The sequence below is a fragment of the Charadrius vociferus genome, unplaced genomic scaffold (assembly GCF_000708025.1).
Source record: "Charadrius vociferus isolate BGI_N301 unplaced genomic scaffold, ASM70802v2 scaffold356, whole genome shotgun sequence".
Classification (NCBI taxonomy): Eukaryota; Metazoa; Chordata; class Aves; order Charadriiformes; family Charadriidae; genus Charadrius; species Charadrius vociferus.
This window is the reverse complement of record NW_009648717.1, coordinates 1,912,722-1,939,768: the sequence shown is the minus strand read 5'-3', so window position 1 is coordinate 1,939,768 and position 27,047 is coordinate 1,912,722. Positions and strand designations below refer to the sequence as shown.

Sequence of the window (27,047 nt, the reverse complement as noted above, 5' to 3'; positions counted from 1 at the left end):
TGATGCCTCTGAACAACATTTATTGTCCTAAAGAAAGCTCACACAAAAGAAAAGTTAATTTTAAAGGGTGCTGAAAAGCTTAACAATTAAGTTTTCTGAAAGCAAGGGAGCGTGCCACACTTACCCTGTGGTGATAGCAAGGATCTGAAGTAGTCTTGTACTGGCTACTTTCAAAGCTGTGCTGAGCTGAGAAATACCAGTTTTGGGCAGCAACTGCAGTGGTTGTCCTAACATGGTGTCTGTGCCACACAGCTGTGATAGCACATTTAGCAGACCAGTGGAAATGGCCAAGGAGACATCAACAGGCTGATAGTGTACACTTAGAGCAAAGACTGTTACCAACAGAAGACGCTGCTGTGCTTCTAAGATTAAAATAAAGGTTTATTTAATTAATAAGCTGTTTAGGGTAAGAATACTAAGGCACAAGGACAGCAGATTATTTTTAAAATAAAATTTAATGAGTTAAACTACCAAGTAAAGAGTCAGACTTCTTTGCCAGACACTGAGGTAGTCTTTCTGATGTACCATTGTAGCCCCCTTTAACTCAATGCAACCTCTATGCCAAGGTTGTCCAAGGAAGAGTATCATGTAGATCTAGTTTGTGATGTAGATGTTCTGGGGCTAAATCTCAAATCAGAATTTTCTCTCTGGGGTATGGATAACTGGGTGAAATACTCAATCTCCTACTTGTACTTAGAGCTGACCCTCAATAAATATCTTTCAATTCCATTTTAATTGTAAGTAAAACACCAAAACAATTCAGGTAAGAGTGCCCGTTAGGCTCCACCAACAAATTAAATTATATAACTCTCTTTTGTACTGAAGCTCTCAGTCAGTGCATGTACAAAGGTACAAAGACATGCAGAGTTCCAGCTACCACTTAAGGACAGAAGCACACAGCAATAGCTGGGTATAGAAGGCCAGAAGAAAGGGCTTCCAAAACAGGCGAGATGCCCTGTTCTTTGGTTTTTGGGTTTAAAAAAAGTTCACTTGAACGAAAGAAAAAAAGATTGGAGACTTTTCATCTCTTCAGAAAACTGCTTATCCCTGAAAAACTTAATAATTTTGAAGCGCCAGAGACATGGATGACTGTGGAAGATTGTGGTATGTGGAATAGAAAGGCTGACAATACTTAAAAGTCTTAAAATAAAAAGGGCTAATTCTTGAAGAAAATTAAGACAGAAAAAGGTTAAAAAGCTTCTCTCTCAGGAAAAGAAGTCAGACAGACACTTCAGTGAATTCTGGTCACTACTATCAAAGTCTGCTTTGTTAAACGTACAAGCTGTTGTACTTTATATTAGAGGATGTATTTTGCAAATCTTGTTTTCACTTACCTATGTGATGCTTATTAGCTTGCAGAGCTCTTTCTAACGTAGCAGATAATTGCTGGTAAATTTTGTGCACAGCCACTTGGATTTCAATTTGAATACTTCTCTTAGCTGCTCTAATACCATCCTGGGTCAAACAAATAAATATTAAAAGGACTGATACATTTTTAACACCCATTATTGAAACAGCAGAAATGATTACAGTACATACCTGGTAGTGATGCAATCTTACGCTCTCTCCTTTGGCACCTGCATGTCCTACAGTGCCCAAACCAAAGCAGCCAGCAAGAAATTGTAGTCTAACAGAAGTAAGCAATGAAGACGACTGAAATCCTGGTACTTGACGACTTCCCATTAATGGCACGCTGCCTTTTTCCTCCATCCCTGATAGAAGCACTAAAATCTGATGAAGTGCTTCCAGACGAAGCTAAAAATAAAGGCAGGCAAAAGACAGTATTTAAGTAAGTAACAAGTAACCAGAATTAGATCATCTTCAATTGTAAGCAAAAACAAATGAGGTAGCTGTTTTCTTATTTATGCTTCTTCTTTTAAAAAGGAATTCTTTAAGTTTTGTTTTGGAGTTTATTTACATGAAGTTCCCAGTTTCAGTTAAGATACTTTAACAAAAAAAGAGAAGATAAATGTCTTTAATAGACAAAATTTGGACAATGTTTTTAAAAAATCCATAAAATAAGCATAATGTATGAAGAATAAGAAAAGGTGTTAAACTGAAACTTACCTCAGCCCTCAACTGCTGCTGCTCCATTGCAATTATTGACGCTTGTGGACTGGTAGACATACTTTCCTCTGGTTCCTTAAATCCTGGCGAGTTTCCCACATCTCCGCTTACAAAGCTGACAACATTTTCAATCAAAGTATGAACTCCAAGGGATCTTGAGAGATCAAAATCTGACTCCAGAAATGAGTAGGAGGAAGTGTATAACCAATCTCTGCTGTGTTTCAGTCGAGCCCATGAGTCACTTAAAGGTTCCACTTGACTGTGTATTACTCCTAAAGATAAACATAATGAAGTCATAAATTCCAATTCACCATGAAACACATTCTGACAAGTAGGTGAAGACTGAACTGCTGCTATTCATACAGGTGGAAAATGGATATTCATGTTAATTATACCATGCATTAAGCAACTTAGAGCAAAACACTTGATTTAAATTTACAGCAATTTCCCTAAAGGAAAGGCTGTATTTCTTTTAATTATGTTAAGCGGTATTGCAACACGCTGCCAAGTGAGAAAACAAAAAGATAGAAGCCACTCAAACTGCTCAGCTTTAAGCTAGAACACTGAATAAAAATGCTTTGCAGCTAAATGACAAAATAGTAAAGAAAAGATCTGCTACAACAGAAATTGTGCGCTTTAGATAGTTATTTTAAGAGCTAACCTTAAAACAAGAGTGTTTTTTTGGTTTCAATCAAGCCACTACATATAGTTTGGAAAAAGCACAATGTTATTTTGGATGAAATATTTACAGAATTCAAGATTGTAGAAGGGAACAGAAAAATTTAATTTTAGACTAACCGACAGCATTTACTTTGTTAGAATTCAAGAAAAATAAATACATGTATATTAAATACCATCTACAGCATGTATTAGATCTGTATCTTCGTCACCTGGCAATTTCACAAGTCTATTTTCAAGTATTTCATAGAATCATAGAATGGTTTAGATTGGAAGGGACCTTAAAGATCACCTAGTTCCAACCCCCCTGCCATGGGCAGGGACACCTCCTACTGGACCAGATTGCTCCAAGCCCCATCCAACCTGGCCTTCAACACCTCCAGGGACGGGGCAGGCACAACTTCCCTGGGCAATTTGTTCCAGTTGCTATTACGTCGGCATGTCATTACACTATCTGAAACTTTACCATCAGTAATAAATGTACTTCTTCAAACGAGCATCAGTCATCCATCTGCAGCACTGGAACTTCTTTATCACCATATATTTTATCTCATTTCCAAAAAAGTTTTGCTAGAAGTCTATCCTTGGCACACCTGACTGCAATGTCATGGAAGTCATACCTTCATAAGCAGTTAACTGCTATGCATTAGTTAAATGTATGTTTTTGTAAATGCTGTTAGCCGACTTGGAGCTATATAGGGTATTACAAGAGGGGAGACCCTGCACAAAAGAACTTTCCATCTGTATAGACAGGTAAATGTTTGGAGACCTATGTGGAAACCTAATGTATATTTAAATTAACTTTGAAATTCTAGTTTGAATTATCTTAAATAATCTACATAGAATTTTTAAATATTGATGTCTCTTGTGCACAATGAGCTACAGGTGTAATTTTGAGAATCACAACCCATTCACAGTACTCATACAAATCTAAATTAAGGCTTCAGTTTTTAAAATCTGTCTGCAGGGTACAGACCTCAAACATTATTAGACATAGCCCTTTTCAGGAAAAAGTCACAGAAATTCATAGAAATTCATCTGTTGAAAGCTTGCTTTCATCAGTGAGGCTGAGTTCCAATGGATACGAGTTTCAGGACCTCCTTTAAATACTGCCTACCTGCAGCAGCTCTGTGAGCAGCTGCTCACAGGAACAAGGAAAGACAGACACATCAGTTTTTTTGAACTTAGGACAACTCCCCAAGAAACCATTCTACACCATTCTTTTCCTGAGTTAAAGGCAAAATGCTATTATTCTGTCAACATATCTGCACCTCCAGGTCACAACTGGCACCTTCACACAACTTACAAATTAAAAATACTATGAAATTTTGCTTTTCCTTTGTAAATCAGGTAGCTAACCTCCACTTAGGTGCTAAAAAAATTTAATTGTCAGGGCTATGAATTATGAAAACCTGTTCACATTCCATTTCCTTTTCTGTAAATAGTGTTCTTGTGCATTTGCATGGTATTCCTTACACTTGCTACTAAATAGATTGCCATGGCTACAGAAAGAGCCAACACAGTACTTCAGTCTTTTTAAGTATTTGACAAAAATATACTCACACAAATTTCTTTTGGATAATGCAAAGGTTACATTTAAAGACTACTTTTCAAAGTGTAATGTGATTTCCTGATTTCTGCTCGTTTATGTAACACAGCAATGTTATCTGGTTTACAGACAACAAATCTATTTTTTCATGTTTACTATGAAAAAATTAAAGAAATTCTATTACTCAATTTTACTATTTATACCCAGTGACAATATTAAAAAAAAAAAAGAAAAGATAGATATTACCTTACTCTAATTTTAATATTAATTCTTATAATACTCGTTTTAAAGCTCTCCATTAAAAACTAAGTTATATGCTGAAGTGGCATGTAAGAAACAGAAGATAAACAGGATAAAGTAGAATAAAAGGGTGCTAAAATACTTAGTTTCATGCAGGAAGGAGTTTCCTAGCGTATGCATGGTGAACAGAGCCCAAGGGAGAGGCTAAATGAAGCCTCAGGTTTCCTACAGGAAGCATAGCTAAATCATTAGCACGTCCCCAAACTGCTGCCTACATAGCAACAACTATTTCAAAAGCCTCTTTAAGCCCTACAGTCTTTCAACAGCAGGAGAGCTTAAAGCATCCCAAAGTGACATCAGCTTCCTATCCTCTACCTGTCCTACGCTACGCCACTATGAAGCACAGCACAGAATCAAAGGATTTGTAAAGAAACAAAAAGCAATCCCAATGTCTTAACCTTTAGGAGACCTTTCAAGGATTAACAAAACATCAGAAGAAAATTTAGTTTTGATAGTCAACAAATCTTATCAGAAAAAAACCTCACCATATAGTAATAAAAACTTCAACTATTTCATAGGTGAAAAAAGGTGAGCTCTTAGCTAATCATTTCAGTATTAAATGCAAGAATGTTTAAATGTAAGAACAATTTAAAACTGTCTCAAATTAGGAGAAAAGTCCAACAATTATGAGATACAGGTTAAATGTAAAACAAGAAAAGTTATAAATAAAAGCATAGAGTTTAAAAACAAAGGTGTCAGAAGTCTATACTTCAGAACTAAAAAAACATTTAAGAATTAGGGCACACAAATCCAAAAGTAATTTTTTTTTCCCTTGAAGATGTTAAATATCAATAGAAGGATTAAAAGTATGATTGTATATTAGAGCTTAGCTTGATTCTGTGTAATATCAATTACACAGAATTGATTGCAGCTTAGCACTTCCATAAGCCTCTACAATCGCACGAATAGAGTTGCACATAAGAATAAACTTTAAGCTTACACTAAAAACAAAAATATTTACTTGTCCTTATAAGCCAGCTTGTAATAATGAGTTTACTAAATGAATGTGGCAGAGCTGCAATACACACTTCATAAAACATAAAATATGTAGGGAAGCTATAGAGACAAAAAAATAAACATGCCATCAGTTACTTGCTTGAAGCTCTTCTTTTTTCTGGGGCTCAACTGGCCAAAAAGGAGTAAATACACTACACCACACAAGAATCAGAAGACAAAAGCAGACAATTGAAACAGAAGGTAACATGCTCACAAAATCTCTTCCTCATATTATTTTGACTTAAATAATCAGTCTCATCTCAATCAATACAACAATGTATCAAGCAGCAAGGTTTGGGACAAAAGGTATTTACTCTTGTTTTGAATTTGTGTAGCCTAGGTGACAGACTTTCTAAATTCTCCACTTTCTTTTCAGGGGAAAAAAAAAAAAAAAATCTCCTTTAACACAGCTATATGCATACTCCAAGACAAGCTTACATCCCTGACTCAAACATGATCTTTCAATTTCAAAATGCAGAACTCATATTATTACAGGTACACAAAATTATTTCAATTTAATTTGGATTTCATTTAAGTTGCTGCTTTCTTCAGAATTGCCCAATTGTGTTAGTAAAGTACGACAGTACACACAGGCACACTGAAATTCACTGAACTAAGATTTATGTGAAGTAAGAAAACCCAAGACTGGAGGACTCTCATTTATCTGTCTGTAACTATGTTTATGATTGCATCGCTAAATACGCATTGTTTACTGTTAAGTATCTAATGCAGTGTACAGTATCCCAAAGGTACTGTACAGGATAGGTACAACATTTTGAGGCATATTCTCTGGATCTGCAAAATTGATAAAGATTAATTTAAACAACAAAAACCCCTCAAAGGGCTTAGATATGAGGGGTAAATATTAATGGGCTCATCACCCCTTATGACAAAAGTATTGAAAAAGACTTCTTCTGCGGAAATGGAAGGAAAAGTTTACTAATTCAGAAATAACTACATAATAGCAAGGAACAAGATATTCAAAGGATCCTCAGGCTGAAGTAGGAATACTGCAGTCATATTTCTGAATAGATACAATAAATGAAGACGATAATTAGATTAAAGATTGGACTGTGGCTAAGATGTTGAGTAAAAAGAGAATACTTTCCTTCCATACTCATCTGCAAGGCCATAGAAACAACTTACGGTATTAGCAGTTTTTCTACTGCTAGTTTTCTAGATTGCAATTTATGAATAGGAATAGCTTTCATAACATAAAAATCAGACTATAACCAATAGTGAGATTCAATTATTAAGGAAAAGTGATGTGAATTTTGAATGAGTTGCTGCATTCAATAAACAGAAGAATCAACTCCAGAGGGAATTACTCTCTTGCCTGTTACAAAAGAACCTCTTCCTGAGACCCTATACACACCACATTATTTTGACAAGGGATCAAATACTCTGCATAGAGTAAAGTTCAGGACAAATTAACCCTACAAAACCTCAGCTGGAAACATCGTATGTAGCCACAGTTCTGTAACAAGTAGCGTGGTTAAATTCTAGTAAACTTGTTAAGAATAGATAGGAGGAACCACATGTCCATATTATTAAGGAAATTTTTTTAGTGAAAATTCCCTCTTAAGTCTCTAAAATAGCACAGCATACAGGAAAAAAAACCCAATGGCGACAGAAGGAAATTTCTTCAGGAAAAAGCCTTGCTTTCCAATTAGCTCTGCTTGTCAACTTCCTTCACACAGTTTATGGAGACACACTTAAAAGAACAAACACTTTCAAGGGACTGCTGCAAACTGCAGTAACATATTATTCTAAAAACCACATGTAAAAGGGAATATGACTGAATTTGTTGCATAGTAAACTTCAACTGAAAGAAATGAGAGGTTGTTCCTGCTGTTCTTCTTTAAGACTCCACTTATTCTTTCGCATCTAACAATGCCAACTCTACATTCAATCCAACAAAATTTTAAAAGTTCAACAATGGCTACCTCTGTTTGTAGAAACAGAGACAAAAAAACCCTGGAGGCTTTACTTTGTGTTACCTGCAATTTGAGAAGTGTTTCCCGTGTATGCATCTGTTGTAATGCACGACTATCCTCTGCACTAGAAACAGAGATCTCTAGCATCTATATGGCATACATGTTTCCTTCCCCTCCTCCTCATTTAAGAGGGGCATAAAACCTTCCATGTCTCCCACTCAAAAGCAGACCATATGTGGAAGCCCTAGGAACACAAGGTACAAACATGCATATGGAAAGAACATCTCAAAAAAAAAAAACCCCAAACAACCCTAACAAATAAAAATAATGCTGCTTGTTTCTCACTAAAATGACTAATGGTTGTTTCAGGGGAATTTGACCCTGGTGGCACTTAAAAATCCAGCTGGAGAACACCCTGAGGAACAATGCTGTAGTCTTCTGTAGGTCATCTGTTCTATGGTGGTTTACTTGCCATAAACAGGAAACTAGGCTTTTTCTAATCCTTCAATTCTTAACAAATGTAGCAAATTCAAATGCAGATGGCTCATTCTGATGGAACCCAATCTCTTTTGCCAGCAACTCGGAATTGTGTACAGCATAATGCGAATATGTCGGAATAATTTCTCTCTCCTATTCAAGGTGAGGTAACAGTGAACATAAATGTCCCCTTTATTAGTCATGGCATATCACAAGAATAAAGATGGAACTGAAGGAGGGTTTTACCAGTCAAAACATCCTTGATAAGCACTGTAATATCTCTAGCACTTCAGTGTGCTGGCTATGTTACAAGGGGTGGACAATTCAAAATGCTGCAAGTTACATCTTCACCCAACACTGGGCCATGCTTCAGCTCTAGAAGATCAACCAGGATTCACAAAACCAGACATTTCATAAGAAATTAAAGAGCTTATATAGCACCAAGCTGAGCAGCTTGTCTACTTGTTCACACAGATCTTTGTAGATCTTTTACTAAACTTGATGTAAGTATCAGGAAGGTTTCCCTGTAACTGCACCCTGCATTCACTGGATGAGACTGGCATTGGGTTATCAATCAAAACTGTCATATATACCATCCAGCACAAGTAGAAAAGTTTTCATTATCATATGCTGACTAACTTCCAGCTGCCAAAACCAGGCCAAAAAAAAAAAAAAGTGTAAGTACCACAGTAGAGCAAGTAAGTCCTCCAGTACTAGAAAACAGGTATTGGTACGTCATCACCGTGTTCAGTTTGCAAATGAGCTATCTGAGCTTCTTTAGGTTCTGGACAGATCAACTGCATTTACCCCTGTTTCTCCTCAGTGTTAGACACCTGGTGCAGAACCTTCTTCTGTAATAAAAAGCTTCGACAGACTGGTTGGTTGGTAAAGTCTATTCCTGCATTATTGTTCATCTCCTGGAGCCTGTGACCAAAACAACCTCATCAATCTAACAAACAGCTCAGGAACAAACCCGTATGAAGCACTGTATCTCAGATCTAACCCAAGATGATTTCCTGGATTACTTTTAGGATACAGAGGAAAGCCAGTGAAGAGTTCTGTGTCAGATTAATGGCAAAGCTAAAGATGGTGGCTTCAAAGAACATACTGCAGATCAGAGTGCTGACAGAGGCTATCAGATCTTTTAACACCGAGAATACCAACACACATCCTTCTGTCACAGCATGAACAGCTCTAGTAAATTTCTTCACTTGCTCAACTGGTTCAATTAGTTATCTATGTACAAGGAATTCCTTTCCACATTATTTACTAGTTGAATTGTAATGAGTGCTGCCACTGATCGTTTGCTTTACAATTCCAAAAGGCTATAAAAAAAAACAGTGACCTCTCAGTACTTTGCTTAATGACGAAGACTATTAAACTAGAATGCATATATTACCTAACAGTATTAAGCCTTCTGTAATTAAAGCGTATCATAACCCAACTTAATTCCTGTTAACGTCTTCCCAAGATTTTTACAGATACAATAGACATAAGTTGTGATTCTAGCAGAGACTCTGCATCATCCAGAGTGAAGAGGGACTTTTTGGTCTCTGTGTAAAGAAACATCCATTGCTCCCTCTGATGCCTTCTGCGAAGAGCTCATTGAGATTCCCCAGAAGGAAGCAGCAACAAAAAGCAGTAAAAAAGCTAGAAAACAGATTTATATTGGAGTAACGGAAGAAGCGGTTGCTTGGTTCTGTAGGTGTGCTGGTGTTGAGAGGATGCAAAAATTGAAGCCGTATTTTCAGGATATGAGTTCTCCATGTTCAAGCGCATTTTATGCTAAAAGTTCATTGTTAGCACAACAACAGTGTTCCATTTGATACTGAACTTCTCTGCCAATTTTCTTCTTCCTGAAGTCACACAAGTGAAAACAGACTGAAAGTTCCTAATTCAGCTGAACACAAATCCTCACTGGCTTCAAGAGATCATCGCAATTCTAGAAACTAGAATAAATAGTTATGACCTAGGAAATACTATAACCACGCCACAAAGCAACAGAACTTAGCACAACAAACAGTAGGTAATAATTATTTTAAATGTTATTTTAAAATACTCAGTTTTAAAATCCTGATTTCCATTATGTACGGTATTTAACTGCAAATACATTTTAACTTCAGAAATACTAACATATTTATCAGGTCACTAGGCAAAAAAGGTATCATTCACTAGGTAAAAAAGAAAACTCACCCCTCTTTCTGTGTGATGATGCCAAATCCAAATCAACATTTCGTCTTCCGCTCTAGATTGAAAGATTAATAAAAGCCTCATTTCTTTAAGTGAACGTATGAGGTGCATAACATTTGAGTATTTAAAATTCATCCCTCGCCCATAAAAGTGAGAAAGTTAACAGAGCTATAATAATTTCAATCAAGTTTTTTAGCAACGTTACTTTCTCTTAACAATGGTAGTTATTAGAAGATATTTTTATATTGAAATACAGTACTGAACAAATGTTTAAGATGTACTTCCCACCTAAATAATTATTGACAAACTCTAAATGCTAGCTTACTTACCAATGAATAACCTTCCTCGTCTGATTCTGGCTGAGATAAATCAGATTCACTTCTTGACTTAATCAGTCTGTAGTTTGAGTTTGCATGGATTGAGCGACTTTCTGCAGTAAGACTTTCACTCCTGCGTCAGGTGCACACACAGTCGTGCACACATACAGAAAGAAAATACTGATATTAGGCAAAAGTAAGAGTTGTTAGTCAAATTTAGCAGGTACCACAGTTTTATTTGGGAGCAGACTATCATGGAAGATCACAAGACCACACCAAAGAGGAAAAAAGTGGTCTGATGGCTTCAATTATTATGCTTATAATGGGTATTAGTAACCTTTGTTACTTCTTAACACCGTTATTGGTTAACTGAACAAACAGCAACCTCAAATGACAGATCATTCAAGTGCCTCGGTAGGTATTATATACAGTATACAGAAACACTTCTGAGCTGAGAGGACAAGAAAACAGAGACAGAGCAAGTGGGTGAAAAGCACTAAATTTATTAAAAAACCACCCATAAAACACATCCTAAAGTTGGTACGCTGGAGACGAAAGCCACTTTGACAACAACAAGAGGCAGCTATGCTGCCCCATGCTATAGGGACTAGACTTCCAAAAAGAGGCAAAAAGAATAGAAGTCTACTGAATATATATAATCTCCCTCTGAACTTGCCATTGATATCTTAATTTAAAATATCAGAGCTGAGTTTCTGTACACTAGAAGCTTAAGTAGGCTCAGGAGTTCACAAGTAGCACCTGGTACACAATTCCTTTGTTATACTCTAATCTACACAGAAGTCGGTAGAATAAAAGTTTAAATGGGTCAAGTTTAGAATAAAACTGTGTTACCAAGAATATTTCAGGTTATTAAAATTAAAATACATTAGTAGTATTTACACTACTTAAATTATACACTTCTACAATTAAACGAGCTGTCTGGCTTTATTTTGTTAGTTTCCGATACCTAACGGTGTCTTGCACATGCCAATGTGCTAGGAATATTTATAAAAATAAATCACAAACAACACTTTTTTCATAATAGGCTTTGAAACTTTTGATTTTAAACATATCCTACATATTTTTTTTGGACACTACTATATAGGACATTGGTAAAGTTCAAAAAAATACAAATATGGTAATAAAAACTCCAGACAAATGAACAAATTTTAGGAAAAATAAAGAATTTTCCCCAATTACCTCAAATTATCTCTACACCTGATGATCTGGACTTCCATCACTAAGCCCAACTTTGAAAAGTTGGTCCACACAGAATAAAACTTTTATTAAGGTTTAGTTAATGTGGACAAAGAAAACTGAGAAAAATCACTATTCTCAACCAAAACATAACATTGCCCTAGGCAAAAATCTTCCTTTAAAAAAATTTCTAAGAATCCTCAAAGGAAAACTGAGGTTATTTAATCAGGTATAAAGGAAGCAGAGAGGAGTTAGCTATTCTAAGCAGTCAGCAAACCTCACCTCGTCATGAGTCCGATCCCCTCAGTAGTAGTAGAGGGAGGTTGCTGCAACTGTCCATCCTCCCTTCGTTTCTGGAGCTCCTCGATAACAGGGCTTACTCCTAAGATCAGTAAGGCACATCTGTGGATCACTGAGTTGCAGGCAGCAGTATACACATCTTGACCTTCTGTCAGGTCAGTGCTGATTCTTCGTACCTGCTGAGACTGAGGAGGTGGATCATCAAGTCTAGTCCCTGTCCCAGTGTTCATCCTATCTCGATCCCGACTGCGAGCTACTTCACGGGCTGATAGGAAACATTGAAATATTTCTGTAACATGCAACACAGAAAGAAGGTCTTAACTTCTAGGCAAAGCTACACAGAATGAAGCATTCATCTACATCTTGGGGTAAAAACCACCCCACTACAAAGAACAATGAATATTTTTCCAACGGTTCAAGAATACATTATTACTAAAAAGCTATAAAAGAAGTCATGTAAACAGGTTAAATGAAGCATTTACACAATGTTAAGTTTAAAATGAAGAAGAAAATGCAATTTGACACAACACTAAACACACTTTCAGTGCCTTACTGCAACCCAACTCCTGTTTGGATAGTGAAGAGAGAGATTATTTCATGTTTGCCTTTTAGCAGACATATATGACGTAATGATTCTGTAAATCTGTATTCCAGACACCAGCGTATCTGTAATTCAATACTGAAACAATTTCAGGCTTTTACTAGCTTTGGTCAGTACAATGAAAATCAAAATTCTTAGCCTTCACTTTGCTTAATTCTGCTGTTGTCTTAGAAGCCAGGTTCTTCTAAAGAAGCTGTGTGTGAGATCGCATAATCTCTGTCCAAAGACCTAAAGCTCTCTTGACTTAATTTTCATTTTAAAGGTTCAGTTCCCCTTTGGAAAGGCAAAGCTAAATCTAAACACTTACTTCATTGATATTGATAGTTAGAAGCAGCAAGGCATCAAGGATACAAACTGAACTTTGCATGTCAGGATTAGTTTCCCTTAGGATTTCCTGTAAAAGAGTCATCATCTTCCTACTTATTTGTGCCCGTAACACTACGGTCTGTCTGGATACTTCTGCATACATTTCTTTTATTGTATCCAGAAACTGTCCAGGTAGATTTTGAGAACACTGAGCATTTGCTCAGGATAACTGCATATCAAGCAGCAAAAGCATATTGCAACTACTGAACAGGTAACATATGCATAATACCTTCTAGAACCATAAATTATCTCATGAGTGACCACTTCAACTCCATAGTGCACTTTCAGGAAAGCCTACTGCATCGTGGATATAATGACATATCATATAGAAACTAAAGGTGTAACATACATTTTGGTCTATAAGATCCTAAACAGGAATATAAACACTGACAGCAAAACATGTGATGACAGCAGAGACTGGGAAAAGATAAACATTCTAACAGTATCCAGAGGAACAATATTTGGAAAAGAAAAATAAATATATATATATATATGGAAAATATTTCAAGTCAGCCAATTTTCTTTTTTAAGCTACATACATTCTACAGTAATTTTAAAGAAAGAAATCATATTAGCCCTTGAAGAACACTAGGGTAACAATAGAAAAAAAACTGAGTGTGACTGTATGTTGCTTCACTAAAATTGGAAACATTAAGTATTAACTACCCCATTGAGCCTGATTACAAGCCCAAGTCAGTATAAGAGCAGTTTGTGAAGTTCACCTTTTTCAAACCATCTTCTGAAGAATTAAACAAAGTTTTTTTAGACAATCCATGAGAAAGTATTGCAAACAGCATCACAAATGACAAACTTTGACTAAAACCTCAAAGCTCTCAATAGATTCAGGAAGAGATATTCAAAGATACAAGTGAATTCCAACTCAGTCAACCCACTGTTACCAACAGCAGTTTTGTTTCCAAACTTCAGAATAACATTACCCTTCAAAGCTTATTACATACAAGATTAACACATAAAAACCCAGCAAAAATGCAATATATAAATACTGATGTAAACTCAGATCTATTGAATATAATTTTAGAGAAAACAGTATGAAATCTATTAGTCAGATGCCCTGAGAATGGCCCATAAAGGCAGACCACTTTCCTACTATTCACATCACCTTGTATCAAAAGACTTTTCTGACCCCATAAAAGCACTACACCATTTTATAAAAATAACTTCTCCCAATCTTTACGCAGACAAATCTTTCATAATTTTAAAATAAATTCTCCATTTTACCTTGGAGACAAAAATATATCATCCTTCCAAAGCACATTACGTTATTGACACACATAATGAGTACTTACTACCAGCTGTCATAACTTCATGTTCTCTTTCCTCCTCTTCATCTTCTTGTTCTGGGTGCCCTTCTTCTCTGTCCCGTTCTGCCTGCTCCTCCATTTCCGCTTCTTCATCAATTGTACGAGTAAAAGAATGTTCCTGACTATCAACGTCAGCAGATTCTTGGTTATCTAACATCTTGATTGAAAAAAAAAATAAAAAAAAATATATACAGTGAAATTAATTCTCACCAAAATGAGAGATGAACTTAAAAGGACATAGTTTTTTTCCTATCAGATAGGAGTTTTGATATTGCGGGAAGTAAACAACAAATATTTAAATCCTTGAATATAAACAGCTGTCTTTAAGTTGGAAAACTTAATTTTCCTTTAATAACTGTTACTCAGATTATTTGCAGAAAAACAACTCCTTGTAATGCTTACTTAGACTCTATTGTCAAACTTTGACACTTCAGCATCAAAGCCTTTAGCAACCACATGCTGTGGTCTCATAAAATTGTCTCCCTTTAAAAAGGACATGAATAGTATAAAATTTACTTCAATGGACAAGATTTTGTTATTTAAAGTGATACCAAATATATTCCCAATTTTATTCTTAACAGTCCTGAATTTGTAGGTTTTTCCCTCCCTTTTATTTCAAGGAAATTAAACAGATGCACACCCCAAGATCGAAGATTAGCATATGAGGTGCACAAAAAGAATAATGGTCTTAGGATCTAAATTTAATAAATCTTTTTGATGGATATATTTGGGTTGATGTTTTCCTTCAATTTGCGGATATAAGTGCTGACCACCAAAATACTTACTACCTAAAAGACAATTTTCCATTGCAGGAAACAGCTTTAGACAACCTGAAGAAGGCAAAGCTTTAAATATAAAACGTACAGTGACATTAGAGGTTTTAGATACTTTAGAAGGTAATTAATCCTACAAATCTTGGGACATACACGTCCCACTAGCATAATTTATCTGCCCTCTCCTGGCAGTTTTCCTTTCTAAAAAAACCAGCAGTCTTGATAGCAGCACATCATGGTCACTGGCGCCTCTTATTTGCTCTCGTCATTCTATCACTAAGCCTGTGTATACCATGCAAATGCAAACTAGCTATTTTTTCCCAATGGTATTAAATCTGAGGTCTCCCTGAAACAACAGATCTACTGCATGCATTTAGATTTGCTTGATGATTTCCGGGAGTAATGGAACTTATTGCACACACCTCTACATGGTAGGTAACTGTGAGCATACACAACAGCTATAACATGAACATGAAGCAACAGATTTATTATGTGTTTAGAAAATGATGACTCTGTGTATGCTCGGCAAGCCAGAGAACCACCAAGCTTAATGTATGCATACTGTCCTGTGTACACACACTACTCAATGCTTTCAGAAGTGCTGAATCTCTTGCAGATGTTAGACCCCTACCATGAAAAAAGAAGGGACAAAGACACATATCCCCTTAATATTAATTAAAAAGAGGAAACAGACCTACACAGTTTTAAAAAGCATCACTAGTTCTGTGTAATATAGTTAAAAAGCCTCATAATACTGATGTCACATGAGAATTTCCTTGATTAAAAATATTCCACTTGTAGATTGTAAACAGCAATTAAAAATCCTATCAGAAACCCTAATCCTACCTTAAGGACTACCTTGTAATGCCTAACAGTCCCTAGTCTTGAGCAGTTCAAGGAACACTTCCATCATCAATTCTGACCTGGCTTAATAAAATGATTCAGAAGTTACCGTCATTAGTTTCAGGCCCAGTCCTATCTTTTCTAACATTCATGTAGGGCTGACAAGGAAAAATAGCCTTTAAGTAATGTTAGGATCAAGAAGAGAATCTGGACAGAGAGGAAGGAAAAAGCGATGAGGAGTAATGCAGGGAAGGGGAAGAGAGGTGCAGAGAGGGACAGAGATGAGAGCGCCAGATAAGTCAGTTGGGTTCAGGAACGACAAAGAGACTAAGCTGTGGCCTGGTCAACACAGCTAAGCAATCTACATGGAAGTTGTAGGCTTCTGTGGTACAGCATATTAGTGCTATGTTTACAGGTAAAACTAGGCTTCCGGGTGTCCTTGAGCCAAATATTGTCAATCAATCATTTGCTTCAATTGATTTAATACCACACATACTATAGATTAATGGACTCCTAATTATACATTGCCCATTTTCATTTGAGAACTCCTGAAAGCTTTTTAACAAGGTAGAACAAAAATACCAGCAACGTATATGAAACTAACATTATGTAATATTTTCTTAACATATGGTAAAGCCTGAAGAACTGAACAGGGATTTACAGGCTTACCCATCTGTCTCTTGAGGATGATCTAGTCTGAATAAGTTCCATGTTCTTGCAAGCAAGCAAGCGGCTCCGAACTTTATATACACAACGGTATACTTCTGCCAAGGCTTTGCCAGGCTGGTACCTACAAAAGAGAGACCCAAACCAGAAAAAAATCATACAAACTTTCTTTTAAAAACTGAAGTTGAACTTATAAAAGCAGCTTTAAGTTACTTGCCTGCTCTCACCACAAGCTTGACTAAGTAAACTTGTATGTTTCAGAAGAGCTGCAAGAACAAATCTGGACACAGTATCTAGGAGTGATTCATTACTTAGAGTTGCAGTATCCCAATCTGAAAATAGAAAGGATTCATCAAAACTGGTGAATGTTTCCAACAAACAAATATATTTTCAGTGACACCATAAAAAAAAAAAAATCATCACCCATTCAAATCTTTCAATTTAGAAGTAGTTTTAATGCTTACAAAATGAGTTTAGCATCAATAACTCCTAAACACACTGCTTCAGACAAACATGCTTTGGTCTTATCAAGGTACTTAAATCTAACAGCCAGCCAAGGGCTGCCACTGGAGACTCAAAGAGCTGAACTTCAGGTGCAACCTCTTTTCAAGCAAGGATACTAACTGGAGCTCTTCTCTCTACTCAGCCCCTGATTTACATGGAACTTGTTTAGAAACACACCATATTTGAGACTTTCTGCTCTTTTACACATGGCTGAAACCACATGCAAGAATTATTTTGCAAACTTACTTATGATGAAAAAGCCTTATCTCCAGCAGGACAGCCACTATTAGCACAAGCACAAGCTTAAGCACAAGCTTCACTGCTAATACTAACAAGAGACATTTTCAGGTCTAAAAATTAAGGTTTGTCCAATATTTTCAGAAACGGACTTTTTAATTTCAAAATCATTTTTTCCCCACTTTAAAAAGAACCACTATGAAAATAATATTGTTCTACCACAAAATAACGGAACTGCCCAGCAAACCTCCACAAGGCACCATAATTTTTTGTGGGGAAAAAAATATTACCGTCCTGCTTCCTTCAAATATCTTTGTAATATTTTTTTCAATTAAATATTACCTATGAATCCTTGCAAACTGTTGTAGAAATCACAAAAACTTAACTGGCCACATGAAGTTTAGTCTAACATACCTGTGCCCCAGCAAGTCCCATTACTTTGCATTTGATGCTATGCTAACAGTCACCATACAACTTTCAGTCAGCTTGCATTGTGAACAGAGCAGAACTACATCAACTTCTAAAACACCCAATTCCATAACCAAAATAATACATATTAGCCCATTTATCTCAGATTTTGCAAACAGACAACCAGCATTTTTACCAGAATTCCTGCTTCTGTGGAATGCTGCAAGAGAATTTTCTGCGTTGCTCTCAACAGGCATACAATACCATTTGCTGTCTTCTTGATCTGGCCTAGCTTGGCCAGAGCTACAGAAAATTATCTCTGGATCCAGTAGAGAGTTACAGTGCAACTACAATGCTTAGTGGATCTCATTAATAGGAGACCTGAGAAGCTTGGGCAGCAACCCAGATTTTAGGCAATATGCATGAAGAACCATTAATAGTGTCAGGCCAGCCTCCCAGAGACTTGAAACTCAACAGATGACTTAGCCCTTTGTCCCATTCCTAGCGTTTTTGGCAAGTTACTTTGCTCTTCCCCATCTCCTCCCCCTCAATTTTTCTTTTTAATTCCAAATTTCACCCTGCTCTACTAGGAAAACAGAAACACCAGCAACTGAGTTAGCAAACAAGAGTTTCTTTTTTCTGTTTTGGAGGGAAAAAGAACATTGGACTATGTGTATTCCAAACACTGGAATCAATGTCAAAAATAAATAACAGAATAAGCAAAAGAAAGACCGTGGAACATGACAATAAATTAAGTTAAGCACGTCACAGAATTAAGTCATTGCCAAAGAAAATACAGGATTCTGCTAGGCATGGAGTTGAAGTCTGCAATACGCTTTTAACACACACACACACGTATATTTTCAACATCTTACCTTTACTAACAGCATAGTCTTGCATACTGATCCAAAGGCTCCTTGCTGGCTCTTTTGTACAACCCAAGGCCAAATCAACATAGACAGAAATCTCAGGTCTCAGCTTATAATCAAATGGCTTCTGTTCCTCATTTCCAGATAGGGCTACTTCTAATAAGGAGCTCATGCATTTGTCTAACAGAAGGGAAATACTTAAGAAGTTAAACTCTGCAAATTTTGAGGATTATGCACATCTCTCTAAAAGCATATAAAACAGCTTTCACTATCCACTTTGTTTAAAAAAAAATCAAGACATCTCATTGACCGACTACAAACTCATGTTAAATAAGGAATAAAAGGACTTAGGGTTACAATTTACCTAAAACATACGAAAATTTAGAAGCAGTATCCAACTCTGACTCAATAGCATAATTCTGTATCATTAATTCTACCTGAACTATATAGTCATACACTTGCGATTATTGTATCTTCAGACATGGACCATTTCAAAATACTATGTCTTGTGAATTAAGTCTTGAAGTAGTCTATTCAGAATCAGAAAAGGGAGATGTGAACAAGCCACAGAGAAGCAGAAGCAAGTGCATTATTCAGACAGGAAGGGATGACTACAAATACTAATGCTGAGTCCTGTTAACGCTTCTGGTAGATTAGAAGGGTTGAAGTTTGCTGTTAATAGTATTATTTCTAATTAATAAAAATTCCACTTTATAAGTAGAATACAATTTAAGATAATCTTTTTCTAGAATAAATATGAACAACGGAGCCCCTGGTGTGTCTGTTAAATGCTGAGCATCTAAGAGTAAAACAGTTAAAATAAACTCAGTGAAGTCTGTGCTACTTCTTTCATTGAGAAATTGCAGATTTTTTTTCTTCCATATGCATTTCCAAATCCCTTTGTAAACTACAGCATACGCTTAAACATCCCTTTTCCAACTTTTTGTATTACAACATAAATAGAAAAGAATGTTGAAAGCAAACCCTAATTACACAGACTTATTCAAATATCATCAGAAATTTCAAAACTGAACACAAATATTTACAATGACAATTAGACACTTGCATTTAACAGCTTACCTAAATGAGGAATATCCATTTCCACTCCATCACTGAAAAGAGGAGTTTTCAACCAATAGGCTGTGTCTTGTTCCTCAGGGGTCACTGGGGGTCCTTGAAGCATGCCACCAAGACACCGCCCAATAAGCAAAGCTACAGTTCTCTCTAGATCAACAAGCCATACCCAAGACTGGGCAGGCTGTGGTAAGGGCACTCCAGCCGGATCAATTAATTCAGGTCCACCTAAAAGTATTAGCAATGAATTGTCAATATGCCACTGTTGCCCAGATGTTAAAAACAATTCCAAAATTAGTAACATTAATGACAGATCTTGTTACATTTCCCAGATAATAGCAGATTTACCCCTCAGTCAACAACCTGCAAACTGAAGACACAGAGCAGTTAGAACAAATAGATCATTTAACGTCATACCCTCAGCTGCAGCAGAGGCCATCACCATTCATGGTACAACTGTTCATACTCAATCAAGTAAAGGCTCTTTCAAACTCAGCCCCAAGCACCTGCTTTGTCCAATACATATTTCTTTGCATTCTGATAAACATGCATAGATAAATGATACAACTGGAAACAGCACTTAATGAAAGCAGAAAGCTGCCAAAAACATTAATAAAAAATTCAATGAATGGCAAATAAGTCATATGGTTTAGTTTTAGGTAGTCCTGTGAGGAGGCAGGGACTTGGAATCAATAATCCTTATGGGTTCCTTCCAACTTGAGATAATTCTATGAGTGTAAAATCAGTGTTTCTTTTACAAGTAAAGAATGGTATTTTCATGTACTACAGACTTGGTATTGCAGTTCAGTATGTATTTCCCATATCGGTCTTGGATTCCCACTCAAGTCAGTATACATTCTGGTTTGACAGAATAACATTTGCCTGAGGCTCAAAATATTTCGCAGCAAGTGACGTTAATACATTTAAGAATTTGAAAAGGAGATGTAGCAAGACACTTAGCTTAAAAAAAAAGTACCACCTTTAAAGGGAAGGTTAAACTTCCACTGTAAAAAGATGACATGCCATTCTTTATTTTTCAGATTAAAAGTGTGTTAGTTATTACACTTACCATGAAGCGGCCACTGTAATTCTTGATCTTCTAAAAGGGCTGCAGCAGGTAACAGTCTATTAAGACGATCTAAAGGTGGCAGCAGATCTAGCAGGTAACTCAACAAAGGCCGAGCTACTGATACTGGCAGTAACAATAATGAATTGACAATCTGAGAGAGCATACTACCAGCAGCCGATACATAAATTACATCTACAGAATAAAAATAAAAAAAAAACCAACCTAAAAATATAATTCAGAATATAATTATATTCCAAGCACAATTTAACAAGTCAGAAAGAACTACATAAAAATATCCCGGCTGTCTCAAAATGTCTCAACTGTACACATTGAATTGGGGGGGGTGTTGTTTAATAATTATTAATCCATTCCAAACTTCACTTCTGTGCTTTCCAGTAATCTCAAAAAAAAGTACTTTTAAAAAGAGAAAAGTAGAATGAAACTAAAACAATACTGCACAGAGATAACATCCTCTCTATTCTGTATTTTTCCTGTATGCAAAATGTTATATCAAAACCATGAACCAGATGCTATCCTTGGGTAGATACTTAATCTCCTCATTTCAGGGAGGCTTGGGATGTCTACTTTATGCAGATATAGGGAAAATAAGGTATTTTATTACTTAAATCTAAACAAACAAGAACTGCCCTAAACGTACGGTGCCACCATTACTGATTTTTCCACGAACGTTTACCTCTCAGTTTCTCCCCAACACTACCATTCCAAGAGCTTTCCTTAAGCAGTGTTGCAGAACGGGAATAGATATCTGTAGCATGAGGCAATAAAAGCTGAAGGTGTTTGTGAAGCAGTGCCACACTGCTGGAATTCTAGAAGGAAACAACCAACCAAACATAAGAATAATTCTGTAAATGTATTAAAGGCGTTCATTATTTAAATCAGTTTAGCTTTCACATACTCAGATTTTCAATAGGAATCTTAGAACGTTCTGGTGCTCATGCATATTGAATTAATTTTTCCCCCCTAAACGATAAAAATAAGGACACGCACCTCACTAACACTGTTGATGTGGCAATAAGCAAGCAACTGTTTCTGCAGTGAACATAAAAGCTCATGAAGATGAGCAGGTTGGCTGTTTTCTGATGATGATGCACCCAGTAAAAATTTATCACTGTTTTTTTCCAGTTCTCCAAAGGCTTGGTCCTATTAAGATAAAAAGGGGGGGAAAAAAAGAACAATTAACTCTGTCTTCAAATGATACAATACTTTACTATCACCTTAAAAAGAAGCATTTTTACCTTTACCACATGCACCTATGATTATCAAAGAAATCAGACAATGCCCAGTGGACACTGAAAATACAATTGTTTAGAGTGCCAGAGTAGCGACCGTGATAGCTGTCAAGTGAACATTTCTATTCTAAAAAAGTATTTGCAGATGCAGAAATATTTTTCGTTGAACTCGCCAAAGACAACTGGATGAAAGAACTCACTCCCCACCCTGACCCCCAAATCACAATACGTTAAAATAACTCAATCTAGACAACTGGTGGAGGTCTACAGAAAAGAACAAAAAACTACCAACGCTCACCCTCGGGAGACAGGGATACTGTGCCAGAGAAATAAAAATCTCTGATTTCTTTTCACTGTTATATTTAACTGGCTAGTTAAATAAAAAGGTTAAAGAGTCAGTTCCTTCCTTTTAAACACCCCTAAACTTTTCTTCAGCCTCTATTGTTACATAGCTAAGAACAACAATCTGTTTGACACGCTAGGTATAAAAAGACAGCTGACCTGTACTTGCTAAACTATTATAAGGTAGTTAACCTAGTGAAGTTAAAGACACTGACGTTCCTGATGTCTACATATCTTTCCCTGGTGGCTGACATTATATTGTCAAAAAGGATTCCATACAATCTAATTACTTGATGTGTTACATTCTATCTTCCAAAAAATTTTGAAGCCAAAGTAAGAGCAATAAAATACTTTAGTCAGATATGAAACCATCTAAATTTACATAAGCCAAGTTAAACAATAAATACCACTACAGTAACATCAGAACCACAATGTAAGAGAGTATTTAAATTATTTTAGTCCACTTCAGGACACATACATACGGCAATGCTACTTTAGATAAGCAAAAGGAGCACCATTTTCTGAAAGCGGGGAAAAACTTTTAACCCTTCTAAGTATTCAAAATTCATTACCGTTCAATAAATGAATAAATGACTGATACATACTGTGTAAAATCCCAAATTTCTTAGAAGAGTCTTCATTAAGATTTCAGCTAGATGAGTATCCGGATGACTGCTCTGGACAGCATACGTTTGATCAGAGATATTTCCATAGCTGATACATAACGAAGAAGTTTCTGTGGCATCAGATGGTGAGCTATAGCCAAGCAGGGAAGCTACATGGGTGTGATCCTGCAAGCTTGTCAGAATAATATCCAATTGCATTCTCTAAAGAAAAATGTTTAGACACAAGAAACGCTCTTTGTTAACGAAGATAAAATAATGACCGAAGAAGAAAAAAGCATCAGGCATAGTTACGCAATAAAAATATTCTAATGAGATGTGAAAATAAGATAGGGGACTTTACTAAAAAAAAATCCAAACTTTTTTTTCTGCAGATTTGTAGTTTTAGAGAACAGATAAATATACAGAATTATATGACCACAGCTAGTAAAAATCTGAAATTAAGAGAGAGAGACTAAACACTGAATCAAATGCTTCCTCCATTTTGTTCTATTTAACTGATTATTTGCCAGGAGCGGAGGGGCAATAATTCTAATCTATACGTAGGAAAAAGGATAAAAAGCAGGGAAGCATACACCAGACCAAAGGGAGGTGGCAGATGCAGAGTAATGATCTTCAATTTCAGTATTGCTCTCCAGTACTGCCGGTTATGATTCCTGAAAAACCTGAACTTGCTCTACCCTAGTAATTGTCAGGGGCTTTAGTTTGTACCAGTACTAATCGTCAGACATGTTTCGAAAATTATAATCAGAAGATTCCTCTTCATAGTTTCAGTACCAGTGTAAACCAGTCTATTCCATAGTTTATAAAATAAAGGATTTGACCAGGACCCTATGTGTACAGAACTGAACAATTGTTTCTTTCTTCTCTTTTTTTTTTTTTTTTAACCTGAGACTACTGCTGAAGCTTCAGTTCCTACTGCCCTCAAGGAGAGGAACAGATGTTCCTTGAAATTCTTTCTTTCCATTTGCAGGATACTGGGCAAGTCTCCTAACCTGCATTAATTCCTGTTCTTTGCATTCAAGAAAGAAAAAGAGAAAAAAGAACATCCCAGTCATCTTTGCAAAGTAGGGTGAAATCCATGTAGGAAAAGCATCATACAAGTATTGTTCCCAGAAAATAGTTCATTTTCTATTACCAAGACTTGTTAAATCAGGCTAGTATTCAAAAATATCTAACATTTAAACTAGTCTAGATACGCTAGCACAGCCATTCTTAACCTTTCTGTATTCGAGTTTCACTTGAGAAAACACATAGTGCTCTGTCGTTCTGCCCGAGTGTCCAGTCCGGCCCAAGCCACGACAACTCGCTAGATTTTGATTTAGCCAGGCTACAGATTTTGTTAAGCTGGGCTTTGCACCGCATCTCACCAATAATGTGCTTGCACTCTGCAAATAAGGCTCACCTCACTATTCAAAACATTCTAGAAAAAAAAATAAATACACAACTGCTTTCAAAGCACAGCATATTTGTACTTGACCTTACCTGTCCTTTTGACAAGCTTTCCCATCTATCAGGACCTTGGGGTAGAAGAGAATGTAGCAATTCCATTCTCTCTCGCAATGGAGGAAGGAGCATAGTTGCTCCTACTGACAGAGTTTCAATTACGACCTATAATTAGAATAGCAAAAAAATACTTTTTCAGTGGTGGTGATGGGGAGGAGCCATCAACTCAACTGTATCTTTAAAAAAAAATACAGTACATCACACACAACATGTCCAAAATATCCACTTAATTTCATTTATCATCAGAATTCCATTACACAATAGGACATTAATCTTTTATTCTGTAATGCAAAGATATGCGATACAACAATGGAGTGAAATAAGACCAACATATTGTCAAAACAATAAAAAAATTCTTTCTAAGTTGCTATTTCCTGTACCAGTGCCACCTTAGGAGAAGTAAGTTAGCTATTCAGGCCACAACATTAACATTTTATGCTCATTATTACACGTAATAATAATGAAAATGTTACAAAATAAAAGCAGCTTTTTGAAATTCTCATGCAAACATTCTCCTCTGCTTTCAGATCATAAAACCGTGATGGTGATTACGTTTTTTAACTTGAACGAGTGAAACTGGTAAGTCAGAATCATGTTTGTCAGTGCCAGGTTCAGAAAGTCAGCGAAATCTCTAATTACACAGTCCAAGAAAGAAAGAAAAGAGAGTAGCAGAATTTTCACATGTAAACAAAAAAGCATTACTTACTTCTTGAATTTCATCAGGGACAGAAGAGTCCATCAGTCTAAACAACAAATTTCGAAGAGGACCAGCTTGCCGGCCAAGAATGCTAGTAGCTACACCTCCAGCCAGTGCAAGTGCAAGATGATTAGAAAGCAGCTTCAAACACAATTTAAGAAAATTGTGATGTTCCCTGTAAAAAGAAATATATCCCTGTTAATCTCTCCATTTATTAGTCTCACTCCCTGTCGCTTTTTTGCGCACTAAACTTTTAACTCTCATTTGATTTTGCATACCAGAACAATAAATAAATTACAACTGGGACTTTAAAGAAACTCCTCTGAAAACCTACTGCCAATCTGCTTAAAAGAACAAACCCCAAAACCAGAACAGAGAAAAGTGTCTGTGGACAATGGTTCCAAGAGACATTCATTCAGCTTAGCAAAAGAGTCCTATGAATTAGGAGGCAAAATCATCCCAAAATACACGAACAGACAGACAAATATATTTGTCACATAAAGGAAAAAATAAACCTTTTAAGAAGTACTTTTAAAGTACTTTTAAGAAGTACTTCATAAACCCTTTAAGAAGTATTTAATAAACCTTTTAAGGAGAACTTGCCTAACAGGGTTTTATCAGACCTGTACTATTAATAGCTTTGTTGGTGACATGGACAGTGGGATTGAGTGCACCCTCAGCAAGTTTGCTGACAACACCAAGCTGCGTGGAGTGGTCGACACGCCGGTGGGCAGGGATGCCATCCAGAGGGACCTGGGCAGGCTTGAGAAGTGGGCCTGCATCTACCTCATGAAGTTCAACCAGACCAAGTGCAAGGTCCTGCACCTGGGTCATGGCAATCTCAAGCACAAATACAGGCAGGGCAAAGAACAGATGTAGAGCAGCCCTGAGGAGAAGGAATCAGGGGTGTTGGTTGATGAGAAGCCCAACACAAGCCAGCAATGTGCGCTCGCAGCCACATCCTGGGCTGCATCAAAAGCAGCACGGCCAGCAGGGCGAGGGAGGGGATTCTGCCCCTCTACTCCGCTCTTGAGACCCCACCTGGAATATTGCATCCAGCTCTGGGGTCCCCAACGGAAGAAGGATATAGACCTGTTTGGGGCAGGTCCAGAGGAGACCACAAAAATGATCAGAGGTCTGGAGCACCTCTGCTATGAAGACAGGCTGAGAGAGTTGGGGTTGTTCAGCCTGGAGAAGAGAAAGCTCCGGGGAGACCTTATAGAAGCTAAATAGACCTTATAGTATCTAAAGGGGCCTATAGGAAAGATGGGGAGAGACCCTTGTTCAGGGAGCGTAGTGATAAGATGAGGGTTAACGGTTTTAAACTGAAAGAGGGGAGATTTAGATTAGGTATTAGAAAGAAATCCTTTACTCTGAGTAAAAAATTGGTGGTGGTGAGACACTGGCACAGGTTGCCTGGAGAAGTTATGGCTGCCCCATCCCTGGAGGTGTTCAAGGCCAGGCTGCACGGGGCTCTGAACAACCTGATCTAGTGGAAGGTGTCCCTGCCCAGGGGAGGGGGGTTGGAAGTAGGTGGTCTTTAAGGTCGCTTCCAACTCTAACCATTCTATGATTCTATAAGTAATAAATGTAATCTTCTCTGAGAAGATTTAGGACTACAACAATCAGATTAAAAATGAAAAGTCTGGATATTAATTTCTGGTCTTCTTAAAAAAGAAAACTTTTGAAAAACTTTGCAGCAAGGACAAAAGATTCATAAGATCTTTTCTATTTATAGTGCCTTTTGCAAATGTCAGTGAGGAAAAATTCATGCTTTTATATTGTATAGCAATATATTTAAAATGTCACCTTTGGAAAAAAGACTTAAATCTGGAAGCTGTAATAACAATTACTGACAATTTGTCAAGAGCCTGCTTTAATCAACACGA

The 27,047-nt window shown here is 36.7% G+C and overlaps 1 protein-coding gene across 1 annotated transcript in view; it reads right to left on the bottom strand.

Moving 5' to 3' along the window:
* Window positions 1-27,047, bottom strand: part of HERC1 (HECT and RLD domain containing E3 ubiquitin protein ligase family member 1) — an 86,573-nt gene that overhangs the window by 48,286 nt on the left and 11,240 nt on the right. The window contains exons 11-28 of the mRNA XM_009886687.1: window positions 25,168-25,333; window positions 24,441-24,566; window positions 22,938-23,159; window positions 21,749-21,901; window positions 21,435-21,567; window positions 20,741-20,932; window positions 19,678-19,899; window positions 18,604-18,777; window positions 16,797-16,911; window positions 16,583-16,703; window positions 14,283-14,454; window positions 11,991-12,297; window positions 10,524-10,644; window positions 10,198-10,249; window positions 2,068-2,339; window positions 1,540-1,755; window positions 1,335-1,455; window positions 125-362 (exon numbers count right to left, since the gene is read on the bottom strand). Coding sequence (XP_009884989.1) covers window positions 125-362; window positions 1,335-1,455; window positions 1,540-1,755; window positions 2,068-2,339; window positions 10,198-10,249; window positions 10,524-10,644; window positions 11,991-12,297; window positions 14,283-14,454; window positions 16,583-16,703; window positions 16,797-16,911; window positions 18,604-18,777; window positions 19,678-19,899; window positions 20,741-20,932; window positions 21,435-21,567; window positions 21,749-21,901; window positions 22,938-23,159; window positions 24,441-24,566; window positions 25,168-25,333 — 3,123 coding nt within the window. The remainder of the gene's footprint in view (window positions 1-124; window positions 363-1,334; window positions 1,456-1,539; window positions 1,756-2,067; window positions 2,340-10,197; window positions 10,250-10,523; window positions 10,645-11,990; window positions 12,298-14,282; window positions 14,455-16,582; window positions 16,704-16,796; window positions 16,912-18,603; window positions 18,778-19,677; window positions 19,900-20,740; window positions 20,933-21,434; window positions 21,568-21,748; window positions 21,902-22,937; window positions 23,160-24,440; window positions 24,567-25,167; window positions 25,334-27,047) is intronic.